This window comes from Trichogramma pretiosum, unplaced genomic scaffold (assembly GCF_000599845.2).
Source record: "Trichogramma pretiosum strain Unisexual culture from Peru unplaced genomic scaffold, Tpre_2.0 scaffold69, whole genome shotgun sequence".
Lineage (NCBI taxonomy): Eukaryota > Metazoa > Arthropoda > Insecta > Hymenoptera > Trichogrammatidae > Trichogramma > Trichogramma pretiosum.
The window spans coordinates 107,609-135,343 of NW_019641608.1; the positions used below are offsets into that span (position 1 = coordinate 107,609).

At 40.1% G+C, this 27,735-nt stretch overlaps 1 protein-coding gene across 1 annotated transcript in view; it reads left to right on the forward strand.

Moving 5' to 3' along the window:
- Positions 1–18,968: 18,968 nt before the first annotated feature.
- Positions 18,969–27,735, forward strand: part of LOC106648610 (icarapin-like) — a 42,000-nt gene continuing 33,233 nt past the window's right edge. The window contains exon 1 of the mRNA XM_014365630.2: positions 18,969–19,188. Coding sequence (XP_014221116.1) covers positions 19,119–19,188 — 70 coding nt within the window. The 5' untranslated portion in view covers positions 18,969–19,118. The remainder of the gene's footprint in view (positions 19,189–27,735) is intronic.

A 27,735-nucleotide genomic window follows, 5' to 3' on the forward strand; every position in this document is an offset into this window, starting at 1 on the left:
AACATTTCATAATGCATCAGTAGATAAAGAAAAAAAAATGTTGGTGAATTATCTGTAAAAGAAAATCTCGATATTGCAGCTAAAGAGCTCGAGTCGCACCGAAAGTAAGACGTTAAAATTGTCCCATTGCGGAAAGGGGCCATTGCTCGCGAGTCCTTTCGAGTTGTATAAAGTTGCTCGCGGCGAAAGAAACGAATGGCTTCCTTCTTTATTGTGGCTCGTGGAGTCGCAGTACAGGCGAATAACTATTATTATACAAGCTTTCTCTCTTTTTCTCTCTCTCTCTCTCACCAGACTCGAAACTCTTATCGTCGATTAATTCGCAAAACGAGAGAGTACCGAGCCCGATGATTGCTTAGGCGCAATCAATTTTACACCCTCGAGTCGCGTTCGAGGTGGGGTTTGTATAAAGCTCTTGCGCATATACACTCGGGGCTGTAGCTGCTGCACGACACGTCGTACGACGGCGGCGGCGGCAGCGCGACTTTATTTACGCGTCCACGCGGCAGTGCGGCAGTGAGCCTGTACGGCCGATTAGCACTGCCAACGTGCCTGTATGCCAAGCTGCCGTCGCGTTCGTCGTGGTCTTTCCTTCTCAACGGTGGCGGCTACTCTGATATTTTTGCAAACGGCTGAATTCTATGTCGTGGATCTTTTTAAGGTCTTGCGGGTTGCTTTAAACATTGTACTTTCATCAAAATTCTTACATAATTTTTCTTGAAGAAAATAAAAAAGTAAAATAAAAAATTGATCTTGCAACTCGTGCTTGAACGACTTTAAGCCAATTAGGTAGTCAAGTTATTATCTGTCCCCTTGAAACAAAGAAATTTATCTTTTTGGTATTATGGTTTGTTTCATGGAGAAAGACAACATTGAAACTAATTGGTTTTTACCATAAAACATGATCAGTATGTCGAGGAAATATGTCAAAATCGTTTATGAACATATTGTTTACAAGTAAGGCACCGATTCATTTGTCTGTACATTGTTCTTACAACACTTGAAACCATTTAAAATTTTAACTCGGTGACGAGGAATTTTTTGACCTTCTCAAACTAATTGTAAGTATTTTAAAAAAACTCTCGACCGACAACATCGAATTGACGCAAAATATATCGAGTTGATAGATCCTTATACACATGTATTTTAAAAAATTTCGATATTCATTTAAAAATTAGCCACTCTACGCCATGCTTTGATTGGCATTCCACGATCGGAATTTCATAAAACGTCAAATGCAAAAAAATCACGATCCACTATAAAAAAACAGAACAATGAGTAGTTCGTAATTTCTCAACCCAATCGAGGCTTTCATGAAGGAATTGAGTAATGTGGAATAGTCATTAAAAATTTGTGTTCAATTTTGAGAAGGGCTTTATTGAATCGGTTATAACATGTCCATAAATGAATTGTTCAGTGGTAAAATTTTTCCTTGAAAATTTGGCGAATCAGCCCAGAGCAGAGCACAGTAGTGTTGTCGCCTGTTTGGGTCGTAATCGGACCAGGTCACAGAGCGACAGGTACGGTTTTACCATTATAACCTTCGCTTTTTTTTCAAACTTGCACCAATTTTTTGTAGAATCTGCCAATTTCTCTAACACACTGTACTTGGTAAATAGATTCATGATTGTGATGGCGTCGCTACGGTCCGCAAGTGACTACTTCCATGCCGCTGCGCAAAGCGGGAAGAGCGATTTTCGGGCCACTGTATATGAAAAATAGTATACAGGCCTATGCCGCGAAAAAAGAAAGCCCCAGAGCACGTGTTTATCGGCCTCGGCCACTAATTACACGTAGTCTGAAAATGATGGATGAGCTAAACTTAAAAATCGGAGCCTATGCCTCTACTTAGTACTTACGCTGAGAAGCGCGATGAGCAGTGCATACGTTTAGCGAACCGCCGTAGCAGTGACTTGTTTCAGAAAGATAGAGCAAGCCGCAGAGACACCAGAATGGGAGAAAATCAATTTCATAAAGAATCTGAAGGTCTTCTGCATGGCGCCGGTATCGCTTATTAATCGTAAGTATCAAATTTTTAACTATTCAAAAAAAAACTTTGAACGCGTTTTTTCGAAATGATGTTTTTCGATATGGTCCCAGTGATTTCTCAAAAACTACTCGATCGATTCGTCTGAAATTTTAACCACTTATTTGTTACATATATGAGCAATTCCAGAATTTAGTTTTAAATTTTTTGACTAAAAACGGAAAAATTTTTTTTCGTTGGACGCATACTTTGAACATTGGGTATTGTTCTTGAAGGTCTTTGGAAGCTAAAAACATGCGTGAACATGAAATTTAAAGATAGGTAATTTTTTTCTGGCCACTTTTGTGTTTTCGGGTTCGAAAAGTCATGTTTTCGCGTAAATAAGACAATTCACTCAATTTCTGAGTGGCTGAAAAAGTATCAAAACTCATTCCAGAAAAGTGTCTGACTATTCCGTTCGATAGGAAATTTTCTCAGCTTTCCGATGGTGATATCAGATTTTTCGATACATTGCAAATTCACTAAGAAATTCACCACCGAACATGCCGAGCTAAATATCTCGAAAAAATCAGTACGGAAAAAGTTCTTTTTATGGCTTATTTTTGATTTTTCCTTGTGAAAATGAAATTTATCAGAAAATCTAACTGCACCATGAGAAAGCTGAGGAAATTTCCTATCGAAAACATATCTTTATTTATTTTTTCCGTCGAATTATGAGCGAATTTTGATTGTAGCGAGCCGCACAACGCTGAAAACTTTGCGACAGCGATTAAACAGCTCGGGAACAGAAAACAGCAAACACAGTTACAGAAATTCGCTTGTATATCATTGTAATTCGACGGAAAAAATAAATAAAGATAGGCTTTCGATCGGAAACTTCCTCAGCTTTACGATGGTAGTATCAGATTTTCCGAAATATTTAATTTTCATAAGAAAAAATCAAAAAGCAATCATAAAAAGCTATTTTTCCGTACTGATTTTTTCAAGATATTTAGCTCGGCATGTTTGGTGATGATTTTCTCAGTGAATATGCAATGTATCGGAAAATCTGATATCGCCATCGGAAAGCTGAGAAAATTTCCTATCGAATGCAATAGTCAGTCACTTTTTTGGAATGAGTTTTGATACTTTTTCAGCCACTCAGAAATTGAGTGAATTGTCTTATTTACGCGAAAACATGACTTTTCGAACCCGAAAACACAAAAGTGGCCAGAAAAAAATTACCTATCTTTAAATTTCATGTTCACGCATGTTTTTAGCTTCCAAAGACCTTCAAGAACAATACCCAATGTTCAAAGTATGCGTCCAACGAAAAAAAATTTTTCCGTTTTTAGTCAAAAAATTTAAAACTAAATTCTGGAATTGCTCATATACGTATGGTTGGAACCAAAATTTTGTCAAAATTCAAATTTTTTCTATTTTTTTATGAGGAAAACCCGAGAAAAAAAAGGTTTTTTTTTATTCCATTTGCTCAAACGGCCGCCATTTTGTTATTTTTGACCCGAAAATGAAAATTTTGGTCCCAACTGTAGCCAACCATGCACTGAATAATAGTTATTTATGTAACAAGTGCCTAAAAGGCCTTTTTGGGCACGAATGTGCGGAAAAAGACACGAGTGACGGCTATGCCGGCACGAGTGGGTGTTTTTTCCGCACACTGTGCGCAAAAAGCTGGGCACGTGTTGCATACAAATTCTTTGCTATAGTAGGCAAAAAATACGTTCATTTAAATGAGGCGTTTTACCGCACACCTGTGTCCAAAATGAGGCATTTTACCGCACACAAATGTCCAAAAACGCTTTTTGCGCACTAAAAAATGTGCGAAAAAAGACATTTTTCGTCATACTATTGCATAAAAAGCTTTTTCCGTTTTGTGTTTCAGATGTTTCATTATTGCTGAATCGCTAGGACAGTGCGCACCTGTTTTTTTTTTCGTGCCTGTACACATGACTGCATTATACACATATATGTGTGGCGCCTGGAAATTCATCCCCTGTCACACCGACGGTCGCGCCGTCAGCTGGGCCTCCCGCCGAACAAGCGAGACAGCTGACCGCGTGATTTCACGCCTGCCCTCACCCGTGATGTGAGGTAGAGAAGGGAGCGCCGCAACGGTTCGGTCGGCTACGGCCCTTTAACCCATTAGCTCCCAGCCGGACACTTTTTTAACTGAACTGTAGGCAAAAATCTTTACTATTCAGAATTTTGCTAAAAATTAACGTGTTCATGTATCTAACGGGAAATTTAATGCCCTTTTCGAATATGGCTTCAAAATTAATCTTAAAATTATTGTTCAAAAGTTATAAACAATTGAACAAAAAAAAACACGAATTGAAAAAAAAAAATTGTCTTCAACTCGAATTTTAAAACAGAAACAGGCTTGATACTTAGGTCCCGAGCACATTAAAGGTGTCCATGGGATGTAAACTGAAAATCCCAATATCCATAATATCGGAATTGGACATTTTTCAAAAAAATGGCGCTTCGTAGAAAAAAAACCGTATATGAGCTAAACCAATTTTTTTACGTGACAAGGATGCATTTAGGAAAAAAAGTTATATAGAAAAAGTTCTTAGAATTGTTTAAAGAACAACCCTAAATTTTTTCAGAATTTTTGGTGAAAATTTTTGAATTTTCGGAAAATGATGGAATCCAAAAAATCCAAAATTATTCGAAAAATTCAAAAATTTTCACCAAAAATTCTGAAAAAATTTAGGGTTGTTCTTTAAACAATTCTAAGAACTTTTTCTATATAACTTTTTTTCCTAAATGCATCCTTGTCACGTAAAAAAATTGGTTTAGCTCATATACGGTTTTTTTTCTACGAAGCGCCATTTTTTTATGAAAAATGTCCAATTCCGATATTATGGATATTGGGATTTTCAGTTTACATCCCATGGATACCTTTAATGTGCTCGGGACCTAAGTATCAAGCCTGTTTCTGTTTTAAAATTCGAGTTGAAGACAATTTTTTTTTTCAATTCGTGTTTTTTTTTATTCAATTGTTTATAACTTTTGAACAATAATTTTAAGATTAATTTTGAAGCCATATTCGAAAAGGGCATTAAATTTCCTGTTAGATACATGAACACGTTAATTTTTAGCAAAATTCTGAATAGTAAAGATTTTTGCCTACAGTTCAGTTGAAAAAAGTGTCCGGCTGGGCGCTAATGGGTTAAGAACCCCGGAAAAGTGCGGAGCTCTCTCTCTCTCTCGCTACTCAGCTCTCCTCGAGTCCACACGTGTGGCTACGAGGACGCCACAAAATTGTCTTTGTCGCTCATACGAGCTCGTTGTAATATTACGATAAGTTTAAATAAAAGTAAGTTAATTTAGTTCAAGTCTGAGGTACGTCTAATTGAATCGCCCTACCTCAACGACCCACAAGACTGAAAATATGTATAGTAAAACTAATAAAAAAAATTTTTTTATATACTTTTATACTACCTTTATCAACCCCAAAAATATTTAGAACGATATCTGTCATAGGTTGCTTAAAAAAAATTCGCAAAAAATACCTTTTTTATGGCCGACAAAGAAGAATAGCCCCCAATATTAATCGCATTGGAGATGAGTGATGAAAGGTTTCTTATATTCCCAAGTCAAGATAGAGGCCGTAAAATAGAGAGAAGAAGGAAGAAAAGCTAGATGAAGAGCTGTCTGGTTTGGCTGTAATGGAGCCAAATGATAATTGGGCGGCTGAAGTGGAAGAGGTGGCCGGTGGCATCATCGAACGGACCTGTCGATGTCACAGTCGTCGGAATCGGAGTCGAAGTATTTGTGCATCGACTTAGTTGATCATTTTGTCTACATAATCAGTAGTTTTCCGCTGTGGTGCAGCTTTTTGAAAAATTATAGATGTTTCAAATCAAAAAATCGCTCATAGTTAATATCAACAACGCGTGGAGTTTTCAAGTTTGGAGCTTCCTGCCCGCATCGAGGATTTTTTAACTTATCGTATGGGTATTTTGAATGAAAAAAAATATAAATTCAAAGAACATGATCAAATTTGAAGAACATAATTCCACGTATGACAATGATGTTTATTCTTACGAAAATTAGGGTAATGATATTCGCTGAAAAATAATTGGCTGAAAAAATAAATTATAATAATATAAAAAATGTTTCTTATAATTATTTCTGTAATTGAATTCGAATTTTTTACTGCAGTCTCCAACTTGCAGCAATTTGGCCGCAATGGTCATCATCAATATACATCTTCCATTATAAGTCATATATTGCAGTGTGTCATTCACGAGTTGCACATTAGGTTCTGACAATTTTTTAAAAATTATTAAAAAATGTCGGACTAATTTCTAAATTTTAGTGAATCTACATAAAGTAAAAATAAAGTATACATTCGAGTGGCTTATTTGTACAAACGCCAGCAGTAATTGCATTAAAATAATAAACTCAATCTTTAATTTCCTGCACTGTAAAGTTTTGCCGGACTAAATAAATGAAAATATATTGTGTGAAATACAGATATTTTCTAAAAGTTCCACCATTTTAGATATGAAGGATGCGACTTTCAGAAAACTATTTAAAAATCAAGATAATTGTGAATATCTGTGCTCACTCTTAATGAATACAAATTCACTGAAAGATTTCTCATTTGAATCAACTGTGATAACAAATAAAGCTGGAAAAGAATTTTACCCAGATATCTTATGTTCTGATGAGAACAACATGTTTTGGATAGAATTTTCTAATTACAAAGTTCCTGTATATGACTATTGTAGTATTAGATTATCTTTTTTAAAAAATAAATATCTATACGCTGATGAAAAATTCGCAAAAAAAAAAATTATGATTTTACTTGATAATCATCATAACAGTATATCTTGCGATAATTTGATCAATGGACAGTTTGAATTTATTAGTAAAGTTAGTGAAAAATTGCTGTATTGATTAAAAGTAGTGAACTTAATTTTGTTTTTCCTTCGCAAGATTTAATCGCAGATAAGATATTAAAATTTTTAAGTCAGACAGATTTATACAAAATAAGGCCACGTTCTTGATCACTTATCACACGTTCACCAAACTTTCCATAGTTTGCATTTCTTCAGTGAATTTTGTGCAAGAACTAAAAATTTTCATACAGTTAAAAAACATGTGAGCTAAATTCCCCGCACTTCCTCATTCGCCACAAAAGGAATTTGGAATTCTCAGTTCACAAGTTTTACTAAATGTTGCCAAACTCAAAGATAAGCCAAGTGTGGCCCACACTTAATTTTTTTACACGGGATGCTCTCAAACTACAACCAGAAATCTTAGTAACATTAACATACCTAATAATTGTGTTTCGAATTCATTTAACTGATTCTATATAATCAATTCAGAGTATTTCTTGCTCTAATTTCATTTGAATGATTTTTAAAATCAATTATTAATTGAAATCTTCTTTAAATAAAACTTGAAAATGATCTATTATATAGTTTTCATAAATGGACCGTTCATTATTTGATAGATAATTCCATATTAAATTTAAATTCCAGGTTGTAAAATTCACGAAAGGATTTTTGGCCAATACATTGGTGAAAAAGCTCATACGATTGAGTGGGGATAAATGTGAGAATGCGAATCTGATTTTTTAACACTGCGTGCGCGAAACACGGATTTTCTAACCTTAAAGCGTCAGAAAACCCTACTTCTCGCAAGCAGAGTTAAAAAATATCGTTTGCAACTAGTCCGCGAGGAAGTTGACTCACCCAGGAGTCTTTGCACCCTCACTACGCTCGGGTGAAAACAACTCCTGGATGAGTCAACTGCTTCGCGCACTTGTTACAAAATATACTACTTCGCAAGGGCAGATACAAGAATCATACATAGAGTCGATTTTAAGGTGCGATGAAATTGACAAATTTTTAAGAACAGTGAGTGTCGTTTTAAGTGACTGCGTGTCAAGAACCGACACTTCAACGGTAAGGTAAATAAGAAAATTTTTTTGTAAATGAAAGTTGTATCGTTTAAAAGTTTTTGAAGCGAATTTTATGCAAGATTTATTAGGTATTTTAGAGTTCGAATTAAACTATCATTTTTGTAAGAGATCTGAAATTAAATTTTCTTATGACATTACGTTACATTTTAGTGATTCATATCAACTTATTTACTATATATTGCAGGGGAGGCGGACAACTCATCTTCGGACAAATCATCTTTTGACAACTCAACTCCGTCAATTCAACTCGGACAATTCATCCCGGCGACTATTCATGCTCATCATATTTTTCGTTTTTTCAGCTCGCCCAAGTGTCATATTATTGTTGCGTGTTTAAATATACATGTATGGGTGTTTTCAGCTCGCCCCACTCTTTAATTTTATTGTTAATCGGCTCAGTGTATACGTATTGTTGACTCACTATCGTACGCGATCAGTTTCGTATCGTGTGTCGATCTGTGTGTACAGTTTTGTGTATCGTCAATATGGTGTTGAAATTTGTGACAAGTCAGCGAAATAAGCAGCTACTGCTGCACAATAATTATCTATATAATATGCAATGTTGCCCGAACGCTAAAGTTATATGGCGTTGTATTGCATACACCCGTTCCGTCAAGTGCATGTGCAGAGTAAAATGGCCGATAAAAATGATGTAATTTTGTGGGAGAGTGATATTGCGTCTTAATAAATCGTTCTTTTCTTTACCTTTAATTGCGTCTTTTCTTTTTTTTACGGCCATTATAAAAATTTTTTTTTCAGGTTGAACTGAGTTGTCCAAAAGATTTGAAGTCGGTAACCCATATTGTCGAATACACTCATCCGCAGTATCATACGATCAGAATAATGCGAAAATTACTTATGATTCAAAGGTCGAAATTATATACAATTTAAACAACCAAAAAATTATAAAGTATATGAATTGAATGAAAAATAATACGCAAATAAATGAAAAATATTTCGTGATTAAAAATTTTTTTTACAAACCTTCCAGTTCCAAACAGTAATTTTAATTGGAAAGGGCATTGCATCGTAACTAAGTCTTCATCGCTTATGCAAAGCTTGTCATTATTAAGATTTTAAATACTTGCTGTTTTAATCCAGAGAGAATAACATAACATTTTTTTATTTCATTTCATACAAATGCAAAAATGAAGTGAAGAAAAATATTTATTTTTCATTTATGAAATATTCATTTTAGCCGGTTACTTCAGCGGCGTGATAATGCGGCAAATATGAAAGAGTCGCTTTACCATCACCAGGACAAGACAGCTAATTGATGAGCATAAGTACCGCTGCAGTTTGTAAGTGAGCATGCGAGATATGTGGAAAAAATTCTAGCGAAAACGCGACCACAGGGTACTCCTACTTGTATCTTGAAAAGTTGACTTCCACTTGCGGGAGCGACTTCTTTGAAACACGCCATCTAGCGGCCAGTTGTAAAATTGATTCAGCTGCTCATAAGGACAAGAAAATAATAAGTCCGGGTTTTTAAATGATATTTATTGACTCTTGATTCAACCGTTGAATTTTCTATTGCAAAGTCGCTCCTGTAAAGGAATGGATTCCGGCAGGCTGTTTCTTTATATTGATATTAAAAAATTGTAAAATGTATGAGTATGATTAAACGCCTTGATTCACAAAATTATGCACCGAGCGCTACATAAAGTCCGCGAAAAGCAATGCACAAATCTGAGGCTGAGCTTTGTGTTGCGCATGCGGTGCATCCGATAAAAGTCAATCGTGCGTACAGCGGCCGCAATGATGGCTAATACACAGTTAAGCCATACGCTCGCGCACATCCGAGGCAATCTGCGCAATGGAGTACGGACTAACATGCTCGAGATTTCGAGCCCTGATTCCGTAAACTTAAACACAATGCACTTCTACTTGACAAAGTTTGCTGCTATCTGAATGGGTCTTGTTCTAAATTCTAAATTCTAAAAAGACCAGTGCCAATAATTATCACGGCTTTTAAAGTTAGCATATCCTCGCGCTGAGCTCGCTCGCATTTAGAAAAGATCCTGGAAATACGAGATCGGTCGATTGCCATGTACCCGAGGCATTTCGTGTGCGCATGACGTGACAGTCATCGCAAAAAAGATGTATTCATTTCAAATAGCCTAGAGCCAGGTACAGGTGTAATATACTTTGATACTCATCGAGCGTCTTCTCTCAACAGAAGTTGCGTGCCGTGAATGATACGCCAAGGAAAATGAAGCGGAGCTGCTGCGCGCGTACATATGAGTGAGCGAAGCACAGAAAAGACGTTGAAGAATGTAGGAAACGAGTTTTGCGCAGTAGCCGCATATCCACCCCCAAGTGTCCCACTCACGTTGACGTGCACATATATACCTACGAGCGGAGAGAAGAATAAATGAAAGCGATATTTATCAGTGCGCGGGTATATAACTGCTACTGCTGCTGCGGGTCATACAGACAAGTGCCGCTGCAGTGCGGGGACATTGGCATGGGAGCTGGCGACGTTGCCGCGATATCCAACCGCAGATCGTGCATGCGCTACCTATATATACGCGTCGCTCGATAATAAACAGACACTCGTTTGCCGCGTGTCTCATCGTTGTCACATTCCATAAAGGACATGCTCTTGCGCGTCGATATAATTTGCCGATCACTCGAGCTCGCGCCAGTCGAGAGTTTATATAATAGCGCGTGTGTTAGGCAGTAAGCTGCAGTCATTAGAGCCGTCGGAACTCGTTCGACGCAGGATATACGTATGTAGCTATGTAGCACAGACACACGCAGACACACACACGCGCATCGAGCTGCATGACTCGTGCGAGCGTCGAGCGGATCGACGAGAAAAAACAATTAGGTGTCGATATCCGATAACGACAGCGAGCTGCAAAGAGTAAGAGACGCGTACGCGGAATGGAGCAAAAAAAAGTACAATGAACGGCCAGACGAGCTTGCGAGCTTACACGAGCGCGCGCTCGGCTTTACGCACATATATGTACGCTGAACTATTTTATATTTGCTTCCACCCTCTCTCTCTCTCTCTCTCTTTCTCCCTCTCGGGTACAGGAAAACCTGCGAAAATCTAGAGTGACGAGAATTTACACCGACTCGAGCGCTCCCTTTTACACACGCGCGCATACCGACTACCGTACTGACTGACACGTGCATACCGCTCGAGTCCACCCACCCCCACCCACGCACGTATTTATAGATCGATCTCGTGGAAATATAATAGGCTGCTGCTTTTAAGATTCATTTATTCATGTGCTCGCTCAACGGTAGACGTGGCAGCGCGCGGCCTGTTCGCCGAGTTTACAATCGAAATAATTGCTATATACGCAAGCTCGCAACTTTGTGCAGCTCGTACGTGCATGGGCTCTTTTGTTGCGCCGACAATCGCAGAATTATTTATTAATTTTACGTGCCTCTCGCTCGCTACACGAGGAATTTCGAGAGGCGATCGATCGATCTCGTAGTCGCGCGCCCGACAAAAGCTCGTACACGCGCGGGCGGCTCTCAACTGGATGTATGCGAAACAAGTTAGACCCAGAGCGAGCGCGCGAGCTTACACCGAGGATATATGTATTTATCCTTATTGAAAAATCCTATGCATACGAGAGTGACTGCGCGCGCTCATACACACACACTTCGATAATATATAACGCCGTCACGATCCAACTCCGACTACGACCTACTATAACTACCTGTCGCTCGTATACTCTTTTTTCGCGCGATATCTCTATTCTACTTTATATCCTTACGTGTAGCACGGCTTATATTCTTGTATATGAGTACGCGAAAATATTGATTTTTTTTATCGATGTGCAGTTGCCTCGTTGTATAGTTTCGACATTTTAATTTCACTTCTTTATTCGACACCATATCGGTTTCGGGCCTCTTAAAAAAGCGCTGCAATATCTTCTACTGCAAATGTTTTACATTTTTCTGTTTCACTACTAAAATTTAATAAGCACTTTAATAAAAACATAAAAACTGCACATTTTGCTCTTAAAATGTTAATGATTGATCCAATAAGTCGCATGAGTGTTGGTATACAATTTATGTCCAAAAGATATTTTACAAATAAAGATATATGCATCATCTTTTTCTTATCGCTCGAATGATAATTCATCAAATGTATTTCATTCTGACAAGTTTATGTGTGTATATTCTATATTCTCTTTGTTTTCAACTTCGTATGTTCTAGGTTCTTTTTTTTTTACTGATTTGTTACAATATCTTTTTCGTTAACTCCATATAGTGTTGTTTATTTGATATCATCATACGTAAAGGGCAAAGCCGTCGCTAAGGTACATCGCAGAATTGCAGTGGGATGCGGGTCTATGCATTACTATCGTGGTTGATTTTGCCAGAAGATTCTCCGACTTGTATCCTAAGAAGTGTTTTCCCACATTTGGGAGCGTTTTTTCCGTAGTGCACCACCTACCTGTAGGTCACGAAGCTAAATTAGGAAGATAAAGCAGCGAGGCTTTTACTTTTATGCAGAAAGTAAACGTCAAAGTCCATTTCTCTTTAGTAAAATCGCAATTAATGACTGAGGAAAAAACGTATCGAAATTCTGTTCACATTTTTTTTGTCGAATTACAATATTATTCGTACGGTTACAATTATAATGTACAACTCATGGATGAACGCTGAATTTAATCTTCTATATTTTCATAATCATCTAGTTTTCATCTGTAATACATTTTGAAAACTATAATTAAATACATAAAACAATCTCATTTTTTAGTTGAACGATAAAAAAAACACAAAAAATTGACGTGTTTCGAGATATTTGTTGTGTGTTTACGAGTTGAAAGTTGAGTAATTTGGACAAATTTAGACAAATAAAAACCGATCGCTGGGACACTTCAAGAAAATGAATGAACGATGAAATGGATGAAAGATGATAAATTTCGTATCGGAATCGAACAAAACACAAATGCCAGAATTGTCGTGCATTATAAATTAGTTTACAAACACTCGTGGCCTGCATGCATACTTTATTATAATCATCCGCTGCCGGTAAAGTTGGAAAATTACGAGAATCACCCGAAAAATTCACTCAAGCCTTAAAAGTACCCTCAAAGCTAGTTTAATCTTGAGCCCCGTACAGCCTCTCTCGGCTGCTGCTGCTGCTGCTACTCGGTGGAAAAGGAAAGATAGAACGCACGGAGAATGAGAGGCAAAGCAAAAGGCGCAGCAGAGCGTCGTCTAATTATGAAACTATAAACAGGCATAAGGAGCAAAGCAAGATAAAGTTAGAAAGATAGAAGGAGAGAGAGAGAGAGTCATGTTCACGCATCGTTAGGCAGAAAACCGAAACTTTTACCCTTTGCATTCTATACGCTGTGCGCACACGCTGGCGCAGTACTTACTCTATATACCTTATATTATACGTATGAGAAATCCTGCCACCGTCTAGCTGCTGCTGCTGCTGCTGATCTACTTGCCCCTCTCTCTGACTCTGCACCCGCTTTTCTCTCGCATCGTTCGTTCGTACCCGCGGCTTATTTAAATTCCATGGCAACGTTCAGAGATTCTGCCAATGTTCCAATGATAATGCTCCGTGTGCATCCCTTGCAGCAGCAGCAGCTATCTCCTGCTCTCCCAGCTCTCTCTCTCTCTCTCTCTAGTATAAACGTAAAATGCTGTAGTATATCTTGCTAATAAATACGAGCAAGATGCCAGCTTGCGCGCAGCTTTTTCTTCCTCGTCGCGATGGTGGTGACTCGTGTTTTTTTTCACGAGCAGCATTTTTTGGAGCAGCAGCTTATCACGACAATGAAACGAAGAAAAGATTTTTTTTCGAAATTTATTCATAACTCGTTTGCATTCGTGAGCATGTACGATTAAGCTCGTGGAGCTTTTGTGGAAAAATACAATTTCAATTACATACAAACGAAATTAATGTAAGAAATATTTTCTTTAAAAACGATATCAAGTCGATTTTATTCATATCGCGATTGGTTGACGCTGCGAACAACTTTATTAATCGCTGCATTAAACTAATCTAACATATAAAATACTGCATTAGGAAGTATAATATTTACTTTCCAATATAGCGGGATACGTCTTCATTATGACTTTATATACTTTGGTGAGCTTGCACAACCCCCTCTAAGTTAAAGTATATGTTTGACGATACGGATTCTACCGAGCGCTATAGATGTTTGAGACAAGAGCGTACGTGCTCGAGCCCGATCATAAATTGCTTCTTGTATCTCTCGCATTTTTATCGATAAAGAAATCGAGTCGGTGGCTTCAAAAATCTACGCGCGCAAACGCCTTATTCTATTATTTCAAACAAGCGTTTGTTGCCGCGTTACATGTAGTTGCTTCGGGTTATTGTAAACCTCGATTCCACGCTACTTTTACTGCCTCGCGGATCCCGTACTATGCGTGCACTCGAGCCTTGTCTGCGTGGGCTTGTCTGTTTCTATACATATATATATTTATGCATACGCATACATGGAGCGAGAAAGAGAGAAGGAAATCGGAAACTCTCAAGAGGAGCTGAAGTCAAACATAAGTTAATTTTCCGAAACAGAGTTAAACTTGAAGTTTCGTATGTCACGAGCGAGAGATACACTAGCTACTCTCTACCGCGCTGTGATTCTCTTTGGCTCACTTTTGCTCTATAGTGCAGGATGCGCAACTTGAGTTCTTTATTATATGAAAATAAATCCTAACTAGATAAGTAAAGATGTTATTGTTATGCGATTTTTGTTGTTGTTAAATACTCAACTTTCCGAAAGATCCTCTATGCGCATTATGATCGCTCGAGCCAGTTGAAGCGTAAAATAAAAATAAAATATTTTATCTCTGTTATATACTGTACATACGAAAGTCGATTCGTCATCGTTCTCTTCTTCTTTTTCTTATTCTGTTATTTTTCAGCGGTAATTGTAGCGGAAGTCGTTAAATGCACAACCTTTAAAAAGCAGTTTTTGTGCAATCGAACGAAATCTAGATTGATTATTACTTCTTTTTTCAGTCTCTGATTTGCGACGTCGTGCGCATTCGCGCGAACTTCATTCGATATACTTCGCAAACCTTGGGGGATTAAATATCAATAGGAATGCTTCCGTTTTATGCGACACGCGGTAACCGCAAGTTACAGTATGGCTAAAAATGAAGCCCTACGGTGCAAAACGCCAGACAGTCATGAAGCTAAAGGGTTACAGAATGTAAACCAACAAGCTCTAATCGGTTTAATTGGCTAATTCATGTTTTTTCTTTACTATATAAATAAGACAAAACTATTTTTATCTTTTGTTTAAAAATGTAAGTTGCGCTTGCATTATTGACTCGAAAGCTCGAAAAGGTAACATTGGTTTATTTAAATACACATAAATTAAAGTTGAAAAACATTTGTCTCTGCTCCGAAATAGCATCGAACGTCCCAAAAATCTCGAATCTTTGCAAGCTCTGATTTTTAGCTGATTTCTTTTTCACCCTCCCCAAAAGTTCGTGCGGAGGGGCCAAGTAATGATTGAATTCACGCGCGAAACGTGTGTATAAATTCAAATTAAATGACTGTAATGCAATGCCATTGCAAATTTTACCTCTGACGCTTCTCCTATCTAACTTTGGCGTCATGCTTCGCATACGTATGTGTGTGAGTGTCGCTGTATTCACGGTGCGTGCAGTACACGCTGCTTCTCTCTCGGTGCTGCTGCTGCTATGTATAAGCTCGTCGGGCGCGCAGTTGGTGTATTACGTCACTCAACAATCTCGAAAGTGACGTGCGCGTTACCCTATTTGTATATATGTACAGTAGGAGAGCTGCTAGCGCGACACATGCTGCTGCCGCTGCATAATACGAAAGAGATGTTGGTCGAGCTTTTTTTTGTAATGCGCTTTATTGTAAATGATCGAGCAAACAGGTTTTTTTTCTCTTCAGATTCTCGGTATAGGATATACACATGCCTGGCAAGATCGTAATTTTCGCTCGAGTTCGAAAAGTTCGCGTAAATCGATACGAAGCGATTCTACTGTTTGCCGAAAGCAAATTTGGTTTGTTCGCACTACGGGACGACGACGTCGACGACGATGAAGAGAGGTAAAAAGGCTCGAGCGCACAGTCGAAAGAAAGAGAGAAAAAAAAGACGCAGCTCGTGTTTTGGCCAGATCGTTAGGAGAATGTGCGCGTCGAGTGTGCAGCAGCAGTATACAGAAGCCGAGGCGTAGCCTACATTCGTGTGTGTGGGTCCAAAAAGTACGTGTGGGTGTGCAGTAGCTGCTACAATGTAGCGTATATAAGCCGGCGAACTGCTAGTATAGAGAAGCGAGTTGTGCAGCAGCAGACTTTGGCAAGCAGGCAGGCACCGTGTGAAGTGGGGAAAGATCAATACAGCGCAGCGGGCAGAATGGGAAGATGTGCATGTGATCGAAGATTCGACGGACTCGCAGCAGTAGAGTGTGCACGGAGAGAGAGAAGAGCTATATAGCAGCAATGGCCAGTGAATATGAGCGCAGTACAGCTGGGATATAACTGTACGCTGGGAGAGAGAGAGAGAACTAGAGACTAGCTACTATAGCTAGCCGCACTGTTAGAATTGATGCATACACTTGTTTCGAATCCGCAAGCTTTCTCTTTCTCTCTCTCTTGGCAATTTTGCCTTCGCCTCCTATTCTCTCTCTGTTGCTGGTCTGCTCGTTCTAAGAAGTCGCTGCTGTATACCGTAGGCGTAAGATAAAGCGAGCACGTCATAGCGATGCCTCTCTATACATTTTGTATCTATATGTAATACCGCAGCTCTAGGTAGTATTTGCACTAGGATAGAGCTTAAGGAGCTTTTTCATATACATATATACGTGGATGCAACAAAAGTCGAACGCATGTAGAGCCCAAGTTACTGCGTTATCTCGCAGGTCGTTCGATCATTTTTCGCCCTCCCCCTCTCGCTGATCCATGTGTCCAATGTAATAATAATGCCGTAATAAAAAACGATGCCATCTCGAGCGCGGCTTTGTTGTCTACGCAGCGGCTTCGAATGTGAAATATAAATAATCGGAGCTTTGCGGCGACTCATCGTAAAACAAACGCGCGTTACGTTATGGAATACGGAGAATCGACGTTAAACTCGATACGCGTGTGCACCTATGCCGTTGCTGCCGAACTGATAAGCCGCGCGATGCTCCGGCTGGCAATCTTACTTCTTTCTTTCTTGCTTGCTTGACTCACTATTTTGCGATGTTATTAAACACAAACGATCGAAAATATATTCCGAGCCAGCTGTTGATGCATAGCCGCGGGTAATAAAGCTCGCTATGCTCTTAAAATACATCATCAATTCCGTCAGCAGAAACGCGCTCGATGTACTACCTATACGTACTCTCGTATCGTTTTAGTGAGACTATCAAGCTTAATCATAGATCGTCCCCCTCGGTGGGAGACTCGATCGCAAAGTCAACTACTGCGCAAAAACTACACACACACACGCACAAGAATAGACTTGACCGCGAGCAATGTGTAGCGTTGATACGAAAATTTCAAATCGTCATCGCTCCCAAGTTCGACTTTGTTTATCGATCGAGAGGACCTTGTAGCTTTTTACGCGCGATTGCACATTCGGTATATTCCAATAATATGAACTACGTGCAACTTTGTCGGTGTAACTCTGCTCGTAAAAATGGACATAATAATGATTGTGCGACTCGAGTCCACGCTGCTCGCACGAAACTCGATGATCGGCAAAGTGGCTCGAAGGCACAAATCGAGTCTGCACCGCCAGCAGATAGATGGATAGATGACTCTTTGGGATCGGCCAATGGCACGTAGTAGGCCGCGTCGCGCACTACTGGCAGCAACGAGGACGCTTAAGTAAAGCCTACATCGAGTCGTCGTTCTCTCGAATAAGTGGACATGCACTAGAGAGAGAGAGTCACGTTAAATAGGCCCCAGAGAGACTCGAGTGCTTAGATCCTACACGCGTTATAGCTCGGGTACATGGCACGGCCAGAGTTGACCATTGCATCTTTTAAATTGAAATGGTATAGGACTTTTTCTGTTCCAGCTAAAGATATATATATATATTTGCTCATTTTTTTAATCAAACGATATTCGAGGCGTCGATGAATGTCGAAACTCGGACGCGTCGAGTTAACATGATCATTCGTACACGACGAGCCAATGAATCCTATGATTAATTCAGTCGAGTCTATTTTCTCAGCTTCGCGAAAGCTGCTCGCTTTGATCGATGCATATTAACGTACACGAATCGAGCGATGAGTTTATGATCAGTACATGCTGTACCATGTAAATTATTCTATACACGAGCTTTGTATACTTTTGCGATATGTACAACGACGTGTGTTCCAGGAATTTCGACGCATATTCATCGATCGGGTTAGTGTATCAATTTACTTGTTCGCTACTCATTGTGTTGGAGCTATTATTGTAAATGCATCAACTATCGAACGTGTTTATTATGTAGATATATCGCGAAATCTTCTAGAAAAAACTCGTATATACCGATATCTAGTTTCGTCTAGTTTTCGTGGGTTTTTCTTTCTCTCTACTAATCACCGGTGAATTTGAACGAAATCTGAGAATATAGCCGGGGAAATGGTCCAAGGGAATTTTTTTTGCTAGCTTAAATTTTAACGTACAGCAAAGAAAAAAAAATTAGTTTGACACAGTACGTTGACTCGAACGCGTGTTATGTGCACGGAAAGCCCCGCGATGTCTAATCGACATGCTGTAGGAATATCCAAAGAAAGAGAGAGAGAAAAAGGAAGAAACAAGTGGAGGCAAACGATTATCGTTGGATTATCAGCGACTCTCGAGTCGTCCGCACCTTCCGCAAAGTATATTTTGTGTCGTTCCTCCTCCTCCTCCTCCTCTTCTCTCGGTCTCTCCACGGCTATGTTTAGTAGTGTATGTGCACGTCGACGCATGAACGAACTACACGCATAACACAGAGAGACAATTGACACACTCGTACGTATGTGTGGGTATGTTGTGCGGCTCGTCCGTGTTTTTCCCAGTGTGGCCTTCCGCTGTGTACAGACGGAGTAGGTATAGCGGCTCGAGCATATAATATAGCGGCTCGGCGGGACTCGTCAGTATACATCGAGATTGAGACTCGGCGCGCACACGCTACATTGTATACGCTCGATTGTTGATCCACAGCTCCAAGTTTCGTGTATCGTTATTTTATTTACATTTGGTTGTAGAATTTTTTAATCAACGAAATCGTAACCATGAAGGCTGGACTAGCTCTGGTTTTTCTCGCGGCGGTGGCTCTGCTGGCCCACGTCGACGCATTCCCAGGTGAGCATTAGTTTAATAACGATACACTACACGTCCGTCCACGTCCATCCTGACGATCCGCGTGCGCATTTTTAATTCTTCATCTACGAATCGGATCGATTATAGTGGCGGTATAATGAAAAAAAAAACTCGTTACGTGATACGTGCCAATTTACATCGTTGTCTATAATTCGCGATCGAATTAAAAATATTTGTCGGCTGGACGAACGAACGAACAAACTCGGCAACAAGTGTCTCTATTGTGTATACACACATAGCAGCCTCGCGGATATATACATAATACAAATTGTGTGACGCGCGTGTATCGGTGCGCGGCGGCTCACGACCTAGGTTCAGCTTTTTTTCCCCGCAATTCCAGAAATTACGATTCCTTCCTATTTTGTTTGTTGCTGCTTTTTTGTATATATATTTCTCTGCCAAAGGTTTCGTGCGCATTACGCGTCGAAAAAAATTGAGAGCCAGCAAAATCCAGTTTCTATCTCGCGAATATATACACGTATATACAGTGCGAGACGAGCGAGCCAAGTCTGTCTGCTGTGCGCGCGCTCAATTATGAATAGAAATGCATCAAACGCGAATGTTCTCGAACGAATTTCTTGAAAGAAGAATAATATAATGCGCGGGATGAAACTTGCTCGAATTGCTTCGTATGAATCATTAGCCGGTGTATTGCATGTTACGTACTTTTTTTTCTTCTTCTTTTGAAATAATAAATTGGACACAATGCGCGCGAGAGAGCATATAATAATAAAAAAACTCAAAGAGGAGAAAAAGAAAATACCAACAAAAAAAATACAAAACATGAATTTTCTCTCTCGGAGGGCCCGCAAGCACAAAACTTGGCTATTTTATTTGCTCGCTCGGGCGATGGCACTATATAGGTGTGATTGTAAACACACTCTAGTACTAATTCCCTTGGTACATACTATAAATACTTTTACCTTAGTCGCGGGCATATATTTACATGTATGCCGCGTACCTATATATATATTCTCTCGCAAGTAAATATTTTCCCAGTGCCTCGGGTATACAAGCCTAGAAACAAGTATAAAAGACCTCCTCTCTGCTACTCTACTCTCTATATATATTTGGGCCCTCTCGACCGTTCCCAATTAATCCCGTAGTGTAACTTTTCATTAAGCACAGCCTTAATGCTACATTCGTTCGTACCTTGCCCTCCTCCTCCTCCTCCCCCGTGTTTCAAACTACGTCGGGCCGGTGTGTAAGTAATTGTTCCTAATCCGGTTCGATTTTAAATCAATTTACCGGCGAGGAAAAGGAATTAAGTTTAAAAAAAAGATTTACAAAAAAAAACATACAAACAACTAAAGATTACGTGTAATTGCGCGATGCACGGCAAGTTGGATAACGCGCTGATACATACATTTGACTCAGCTGAAAAAAAAAAAAAAAAGAAGCGTCTCTGCCAGTCTAGAGATCGGACTTTAATTACATTAATGCGACACGGAATGACTCACGCCGTTGACTGCCAATCTAGCGGCGAATTTTTTTGTCCCCTGAAAAGACCTTCGCGACACATACTGTGCAACAATCGACCTTCCCACGGGGAATTTGGATTTTCATAATAATATCTGGCTGATTTCGTACGATACACCTGCTTGACTTCCGGCGTTATTGTGTGCAGGTACCCGTTTGAAATTTTCGCCTAACGCATATTGCGACGTGCCTCGGCGATTGTTTTGTCGCTTCTATTATTTTTACCGTGCATTAAAATTAATTTACATAAAGCGACGGTTTCGAGGGAAAATAGCTGAACTGACGGACGGATCGACGCGCCGCTGCATTTTAATATTCAGAGCTGTTCTTGCTCTCTCTCTCTCTCTCTCTCTGCGGCCGCAATAAAGACACATATTTGTTTAGCGACGACGACGGCAAAAACGTTCGAAGGAAAAAAGCAAAGGCAATTATTAAAAGCGCGATCCGCGGTACGCGCTGCAGCGTAGATAGTAACTGATTAATTTCGCGCTATGCGCCGGGCCATTCTCGCGGATCGCTATGATGCGCGGCGTATAATTTCGGTAGGACATAAATATGCATGCGAGAATATGAATAATATAATAATCCGCGCGGCTAGTTTTCATCCGCGGCTCAACGCAATAGCAGTCTCCGATGCTTCACATAATAATGCGTGTGCATCGTCGGTATACTCGCTGCGCGCCACGTATATCATACGTAATACTCGGCAAAATATTTATGTTGCTCGCGTAGAGGCATTCAATACAGCCCGCAGGCAAATATATCGTTTTTTGCGCGCGCGTCGCATTAAAGAGACTGAACTCCATAAGCAGATTTTCGATACATAATAGCCTGCTTATATTCGTAATTCTCCGTCTTTTCGTGCACGTCGTACGAGTGAAAAAGGGGAAAAAACGAAGTGAAGTTCGCGCTTGCGAACGCGTAACTGGCTGCTGCTGATGCTGCTTGAGGCTCTTATGTTATTAGCACGCAACCGATGTAATTATCCTCGCGCACACACGAAACGAGACCGATTCGACCGCGAGTTGAACGTTTATCCTTTTAGCGCGCGATTTAACGAAATAATTGGCGAAAATTCATTAGCGAAGATTAACTCGAGTCGTCGAAATTTCGAGAAAACCTCTCGAAGCTTTGTTTTGACGGCCTATCTCGTGATTATCGACAACTTATAGCTGGGTGTATACAACGTAATATTTTTCTCGTCCGAAGCTGCTGCTGCGGCAGGATGTGCTCGAGGTACATTACAACCTTATAACGGTACACTACATATACTTGTCGAGAGGTGCGAAAAACTCGTTCGATATTACGTTTCCAAGCTGCACAGGCGCAGCGCACGATGATGTACACGCATACAAGTATATAAAATCAGCGCTAAATTCGCTCGCGTTTTCGTATCGTAAAATACGCGCGAGGAGTCGATCATTCAATGTTACAATATTATCGCGGCGGAGGTTCGAGAACTGACCATCGTGTTCTTGGAAAAAATAATTATATACGATATTGCCGCTCGGCTAACGGTATTAATGTGCCAAGCTTCAAATGCGCAGACGACTCGCGAGTCGCATGATTTTATTATTTTTGCAAAAAGTTAACAACAGCGTCGCAACGTTCTGATGAAACCGTCGTCTTCGCGTGTGTGTATATCTCGGAGAATTCCCGTTATTATAGCGAGGCGCGCGTGCAACGCAATCTATATTTATTCCAAAACTTTGCGACGATAACTATATACACGAGCCTATCGCTCTTTTTTTCCTGATAAATATGCTGCCATCGTGTGTGTTGTACATCCGTTTGAATTAATTGTCGGCCGCGGCCAGAGAAATGAATCATAATTAGCAGCACCGAGGAGAGATGCGCGCGAAACTATCTGTATATAATAACAATTACACAATTCAGAAAGCTCGTGACACGAATCAGAAATCAAAAAGTATTATTGTTACATCGCGCGCGATCTACGAGAAGCTCATCTATTTTTTTTTTTTTTTTTTTTTTTAATTTTTGGCAGATTTTTCATTGTATTTATACGCGAAATCCCGTCAGTCAGTGCCGCGCCGAGCTGCGCTGCGCCATTCGCTCGGAATATCATCTCACATTTCATTTTGACACTCTTGTGTTCCTCTCTTTTTCGTTTATATGATGAAGCTCGTGTCAAGATGTCATGATCTCGCGAACGCGACGGCATGACATTCGCGTTGCTGTGCGCGCTACATACGAGTACCTACATAATATTATATCTATATATTTGCGCACGGAATATGCAAGTACATATATACATACGCATACACACGTATATATGCGATGTACTCGCGAGCATATGTGCGTACATATTCATTTTATACTGCGCGGGGGAGGCGACTCGTCGGCGGCTGGCAGGAAGGATCATTCGTGTGTGTGGCATACGCGGCGGTGTCAAAAAGCTCGAAACAAACTCGTTACTAAGATAGGCATCGAGTATATATAGTAATTCATGGGCGTTATGTACGATAAATCATTTTTGCGATGTATGTAGAGCAGTACGTGAATTTCACTCGTCCACGCAGCGAGTCGCCGCGAGCGAGCTCGTTTGATTTTATTAGCTTGAATTGGCCAAGTCGTCGAGTGCACGATAATGCCTCATTATCGAATGTACGGTGCAAAAAAAAGCTCGAGTTCGATGCAGATTTAATGTAAAATTATCAACGTATGACTGATAACTATATTTTACATAAAACGTAAAATGCAATATTATGAATAATATTTCATGTAAAAATGAACTAAAAATTCAATTCTTTACCCAAATTTAAATATTTTGACTTAAACAGCTGGAAAAATGTATAAGAATCCTATTGAAATTAAAGCCAACCTGCGCCACGAGATGGCGAGTACCTTTTTATCTATAAACCTGCAAGTGGCAAAATTAAAATAGTTGTATATAAAGGAGAAAATTAAATAGTAATTTTTCAGTCTTGAGTAGTTAGACATTACATAATTAAATTCAAATGAATAAATTAAGTCGAATTGACGTTTTTACATTTAAATGAAAGAATAACCATGTGAAAATTATTGTAAAAACCGAGTAAGGTTTTTAAAATCTTTAAATTTAATGCAAACGGCATTAATCTTATTGTAAAAATAAGATAATTATTGTAAAAATTTTAAACAGTAGGATAAATTTTTATATCGTCCCTTTTAAAAAGTCTCAAGACACCTAGGTGGTGCCAGGGTATACGCGCTAGGAGAGGGACAAAGAGAGTACTCATTAGGTGTACGGTAATGACAAACGAAAGGAACAGCAACTAACAACGGAAATAAAACAAGTGCGCGCGATAACGAATCAGCTCGGAGCTTTAATTAAAATACGCCCGCGCGCCTCGTTTTTTTGGTTATCAAGGCGCGCGTACACGAACATTTTTTTTTTACAAAAAAAAAAAGCAAAAACACAAATAGACAGTGCGTTGTTGTGCACGCGCGCAATAATTAATACAGTCGCGCGCGATAATCATGAAAATTTAACTCGCGTAATGCGACACACACGCTGCTCATAACATCGAGGTGCGCGCGCGCGTGTGATATTATTCCTCATGAAATAAATCGCGCACTAATATTATCGCGCTGATAAACTTCATTATTGATACCTTATTGGGAGGGGTGAGAGAGTACGAGAGGTGCAGGAATTCGCTGCTCACTCGTGCTAGCTCGCGTCGACGATTACAACACACACGAACACATTTAGAGAGACTTCATATAATACGTGTATTATAGGTGTGTATTACAGAGCGCAGCCTAGGCAGTGTAACTATGTACAGGGGGAGTGCATTATCACGCTCTCTCGTATACACACAAGTGTACGTATATAATCATCGAATTTTCATTCTCGCACTCAATAAACCAAAGGGTGTGTATGTGCGAGGGGGTGAATGTGTAGAGAGCGAGGCAGTTATAACGACACCGTGCGAGCTTGCGATCTGCAGCAGCACTCATGCCGCAGCTATGTATATGTGTGCATGCAAAACTTGACCATTATAACGAGATAGACTTCGATACATGCTTAAAGCTCTCTCTCTCTCTCACTCCCGCTGAGTGTTATGTACGTATATGTATATAATACAATATAAGCTAGCGCATGTGTGTGTGTGTATGCACATTTAAGTGAACCAATTATTCATAATTACTCAATGAACGCCAACGCAACGCAGCTCTCTTTTGCTTCGTTGCTACTAGCTCTTCGTGTGTGTGTGTGTGTGTAGTGCGCTAATGCTAATAATAGGCCGCATAATCGCGTTAAAACTCGGCGCGCATATATATAATACAGCCGTGTTAAGGCCCATTCGTTTAAAAGAATTATTACAGCAGCAGCGGCTGGCGAGCGAGCTTTTGCTAATTACACCGGTCGTTACCTGCGCCAGAGCTAGCCTAGCTTTGGAGAAAAAAACATTTTTTTTCTTTCCACCCGCAGCAGCAGCAGCAGCCGAGTCGCGTTCATCCCGCCGACTCGTGCGGCTACGCCGAACTCGACAGAGAGATAAGAATCGATAGTTGCTAGCCCCGCGGGATTGTCTCTCGTTCCTCACTCCATCTCTGTCTGTCTGTGTATCTCTTGAGAGCTAGCTCCTAGCTCTGCTGTACGAAGGAGAAATGGCTTAGCTAAGGGAGAGCTTCGGCAGCGAGCGAGCGAGACGCCACCTGCGGAAAGTTGCACCACCGACTACGACGACGACGACGACTCAGAACCTCGAGCCGCGCATTTGCATATGTGTACATTCGCCGATCCCAGCTACAGCATATAACCACTGGATCCTGGATTCTCTGGACCCAACGTGTGCAAGCTGCGCGCAAGTGAGAGAGAGAGACGAAGAATCACCGGCTGCGAGAGGAGCTTGAATTTTCAATGATATTGAATTCAGCCGCGCTTCTCTCTGCTGACTGCGAAATTTTCCATCTCTCTCTCGAATCATTTTAAGCCGCGCGGCAGCCAACAGCAGCACCGATGCACTTATGCAATATACGCAATTTTCACGGCGGCTGTTCTTCTTATATGTATATAACACACATACACACACAATGGGAGAGGATGATATTCCGAATTTGCAAGTCCTCTCTGCACGCGAGCGGAGCGAAGCAGAGCCCCGCAGCTCCGGATTTTATATTGAAATATTCAACTTTTCCGCAGAATTCCCCGTGACAAACATTTACCTTTATGACTTGCAAAAACATTTCAATTCGATTCCTTTTGATTGAGAGGGACGAGAGAACACAAGGAATTAAAATATTAAATACCCATGAAGCGAATGAAGAAAAATAACTTTATACTTTGATTTTTTATTTTCCAATTTTTACGCCGTAAAAGTTACATTCAATTACACGAATGTCGAAAAAAAGGTAAACCAAAAATATCAAAAAAAAAAGGGGGGTTCAACATTAACGACTTATACTCGATAGTGTAGCTGCAGATACAGCGAGTCGATCAAAAAAACTCGGCTACTGCTGCTGCTGCAGCTGCACGCGGATTAATTTTCAAACGGCGGTGAGCTAGCTATATAAAGTGGACGACAGGTCGTACTACTGCTACTGCTACAAGCGAGTGAGAGAGAGCAGAGAGCCAAAAGGAAGCCTCGACTGATTCGTTTCCATGGCCCCGCCACCGACGCCATTGTGTCAAACGCGCGACGTCTACAGCCAGAGAGCTCGCTCCAACTACTCGACAAAAAGGCTTTGACGCGCTTCGTTCTCTGTCTCTCTCTCTTTCGACGACGAGCTGATAAATAGTAGTGCAATACCGCCGCAACACACAGTTCAAAGTGTCACTGCACTCGAATGCCGATGAATTGGTTATATACATTTCTCTTCGTGCGCGCGTATGTCTAATGCGTTTTACAGCGTTGGCAAAGCTTACGGTGTATAGAATGAGGAGAAATAACCAATGGGGGTAAAAATAAAAAAATTCATTATTTTAACCAATATTAAAAAGTCGTCATCGTCAAAGTCAGGTGAATCAAATTTGTACGTCATAAAACTTAATTAAATTGTGGACGAAATTGCGCAAAAATATATATATAATTGAAGTATAAAAATGTTGTCGGGCATGATTTTAATCGCGATAGTGAGGGGGGGTAAATAAATATATAAAAAAGCAATTAGCTTTTACGTCAAATAAAAGTCGCGCAAGTGCATAATAAGCCGTAAGCAAGGCGCGGAAATTCCTCCGGAGTTCCTTGCTGTTTCTCTCTGGGCACCATCCTCGAATCTTGTTTCTCCCTCACTCTCAGATAAGAATGTGCAGTAGCAGTAATACAACGAGCAGCTCGTTCGGCGCAAGAAATAGAAAATCTAAATTCCCTGATTAAAGCCTGAAAAGTTTGCATTCGCACTCGTGTGCAACAGCTTTTCCAACGGTATAGTACGGCGAGTACATCCTATTTTCGAGCTCGCAATATTCTCCCTCTCGTCCTACGGATATATCTGTAGCTTCTCGTTCGTCTAGTCCGATAACGATGTTTACCAAGCCTCTCCTGCTTTTCTCAACAGAGCAGCAGTAGCAGCAGCAGCAGCAGCAGCTCGTACCGAAAAATCAAGAAAAGCCTCGTTTCGTCTCTCTACCTTCCACTCCCTCTTCCTCTTTTTCTTTCTCTCTCTCTCTCTCTTTCTCTTTTTTTCCTTTCGTCCAAAGTCGTTCGTATATATGTGTGTATGCTATAGGTGTGTACGTGTTACAAAAGAGATAAGAGAAAATAGGGGGGATCAAATGCCGAACAAATACAATGAGGCCTTCGTTTGCGCTAAAAGATAAGATTGCTCACAGAAAAAGCGCCAGCTGCTGCACACTTCGGAGCTGAGCACATTTTATAGATATACACGTATGCTAGCTGCAACGGAGTGCTAGGATCCGAATATTATCTGGACTCTAGAGGTGGAAATCCGCGAAAGAACACCATCGCCATTTTCTCCCCGGTGCGCACACACATTTTCCTTCGCATCAGACTTTACCTTGGCGAACAGCTGGAATTAATTTTACTCGTATAATGTAGTTTTTGCACCCCCAGAAGTGCGCTTCTCCGCATTATTATTCCGATA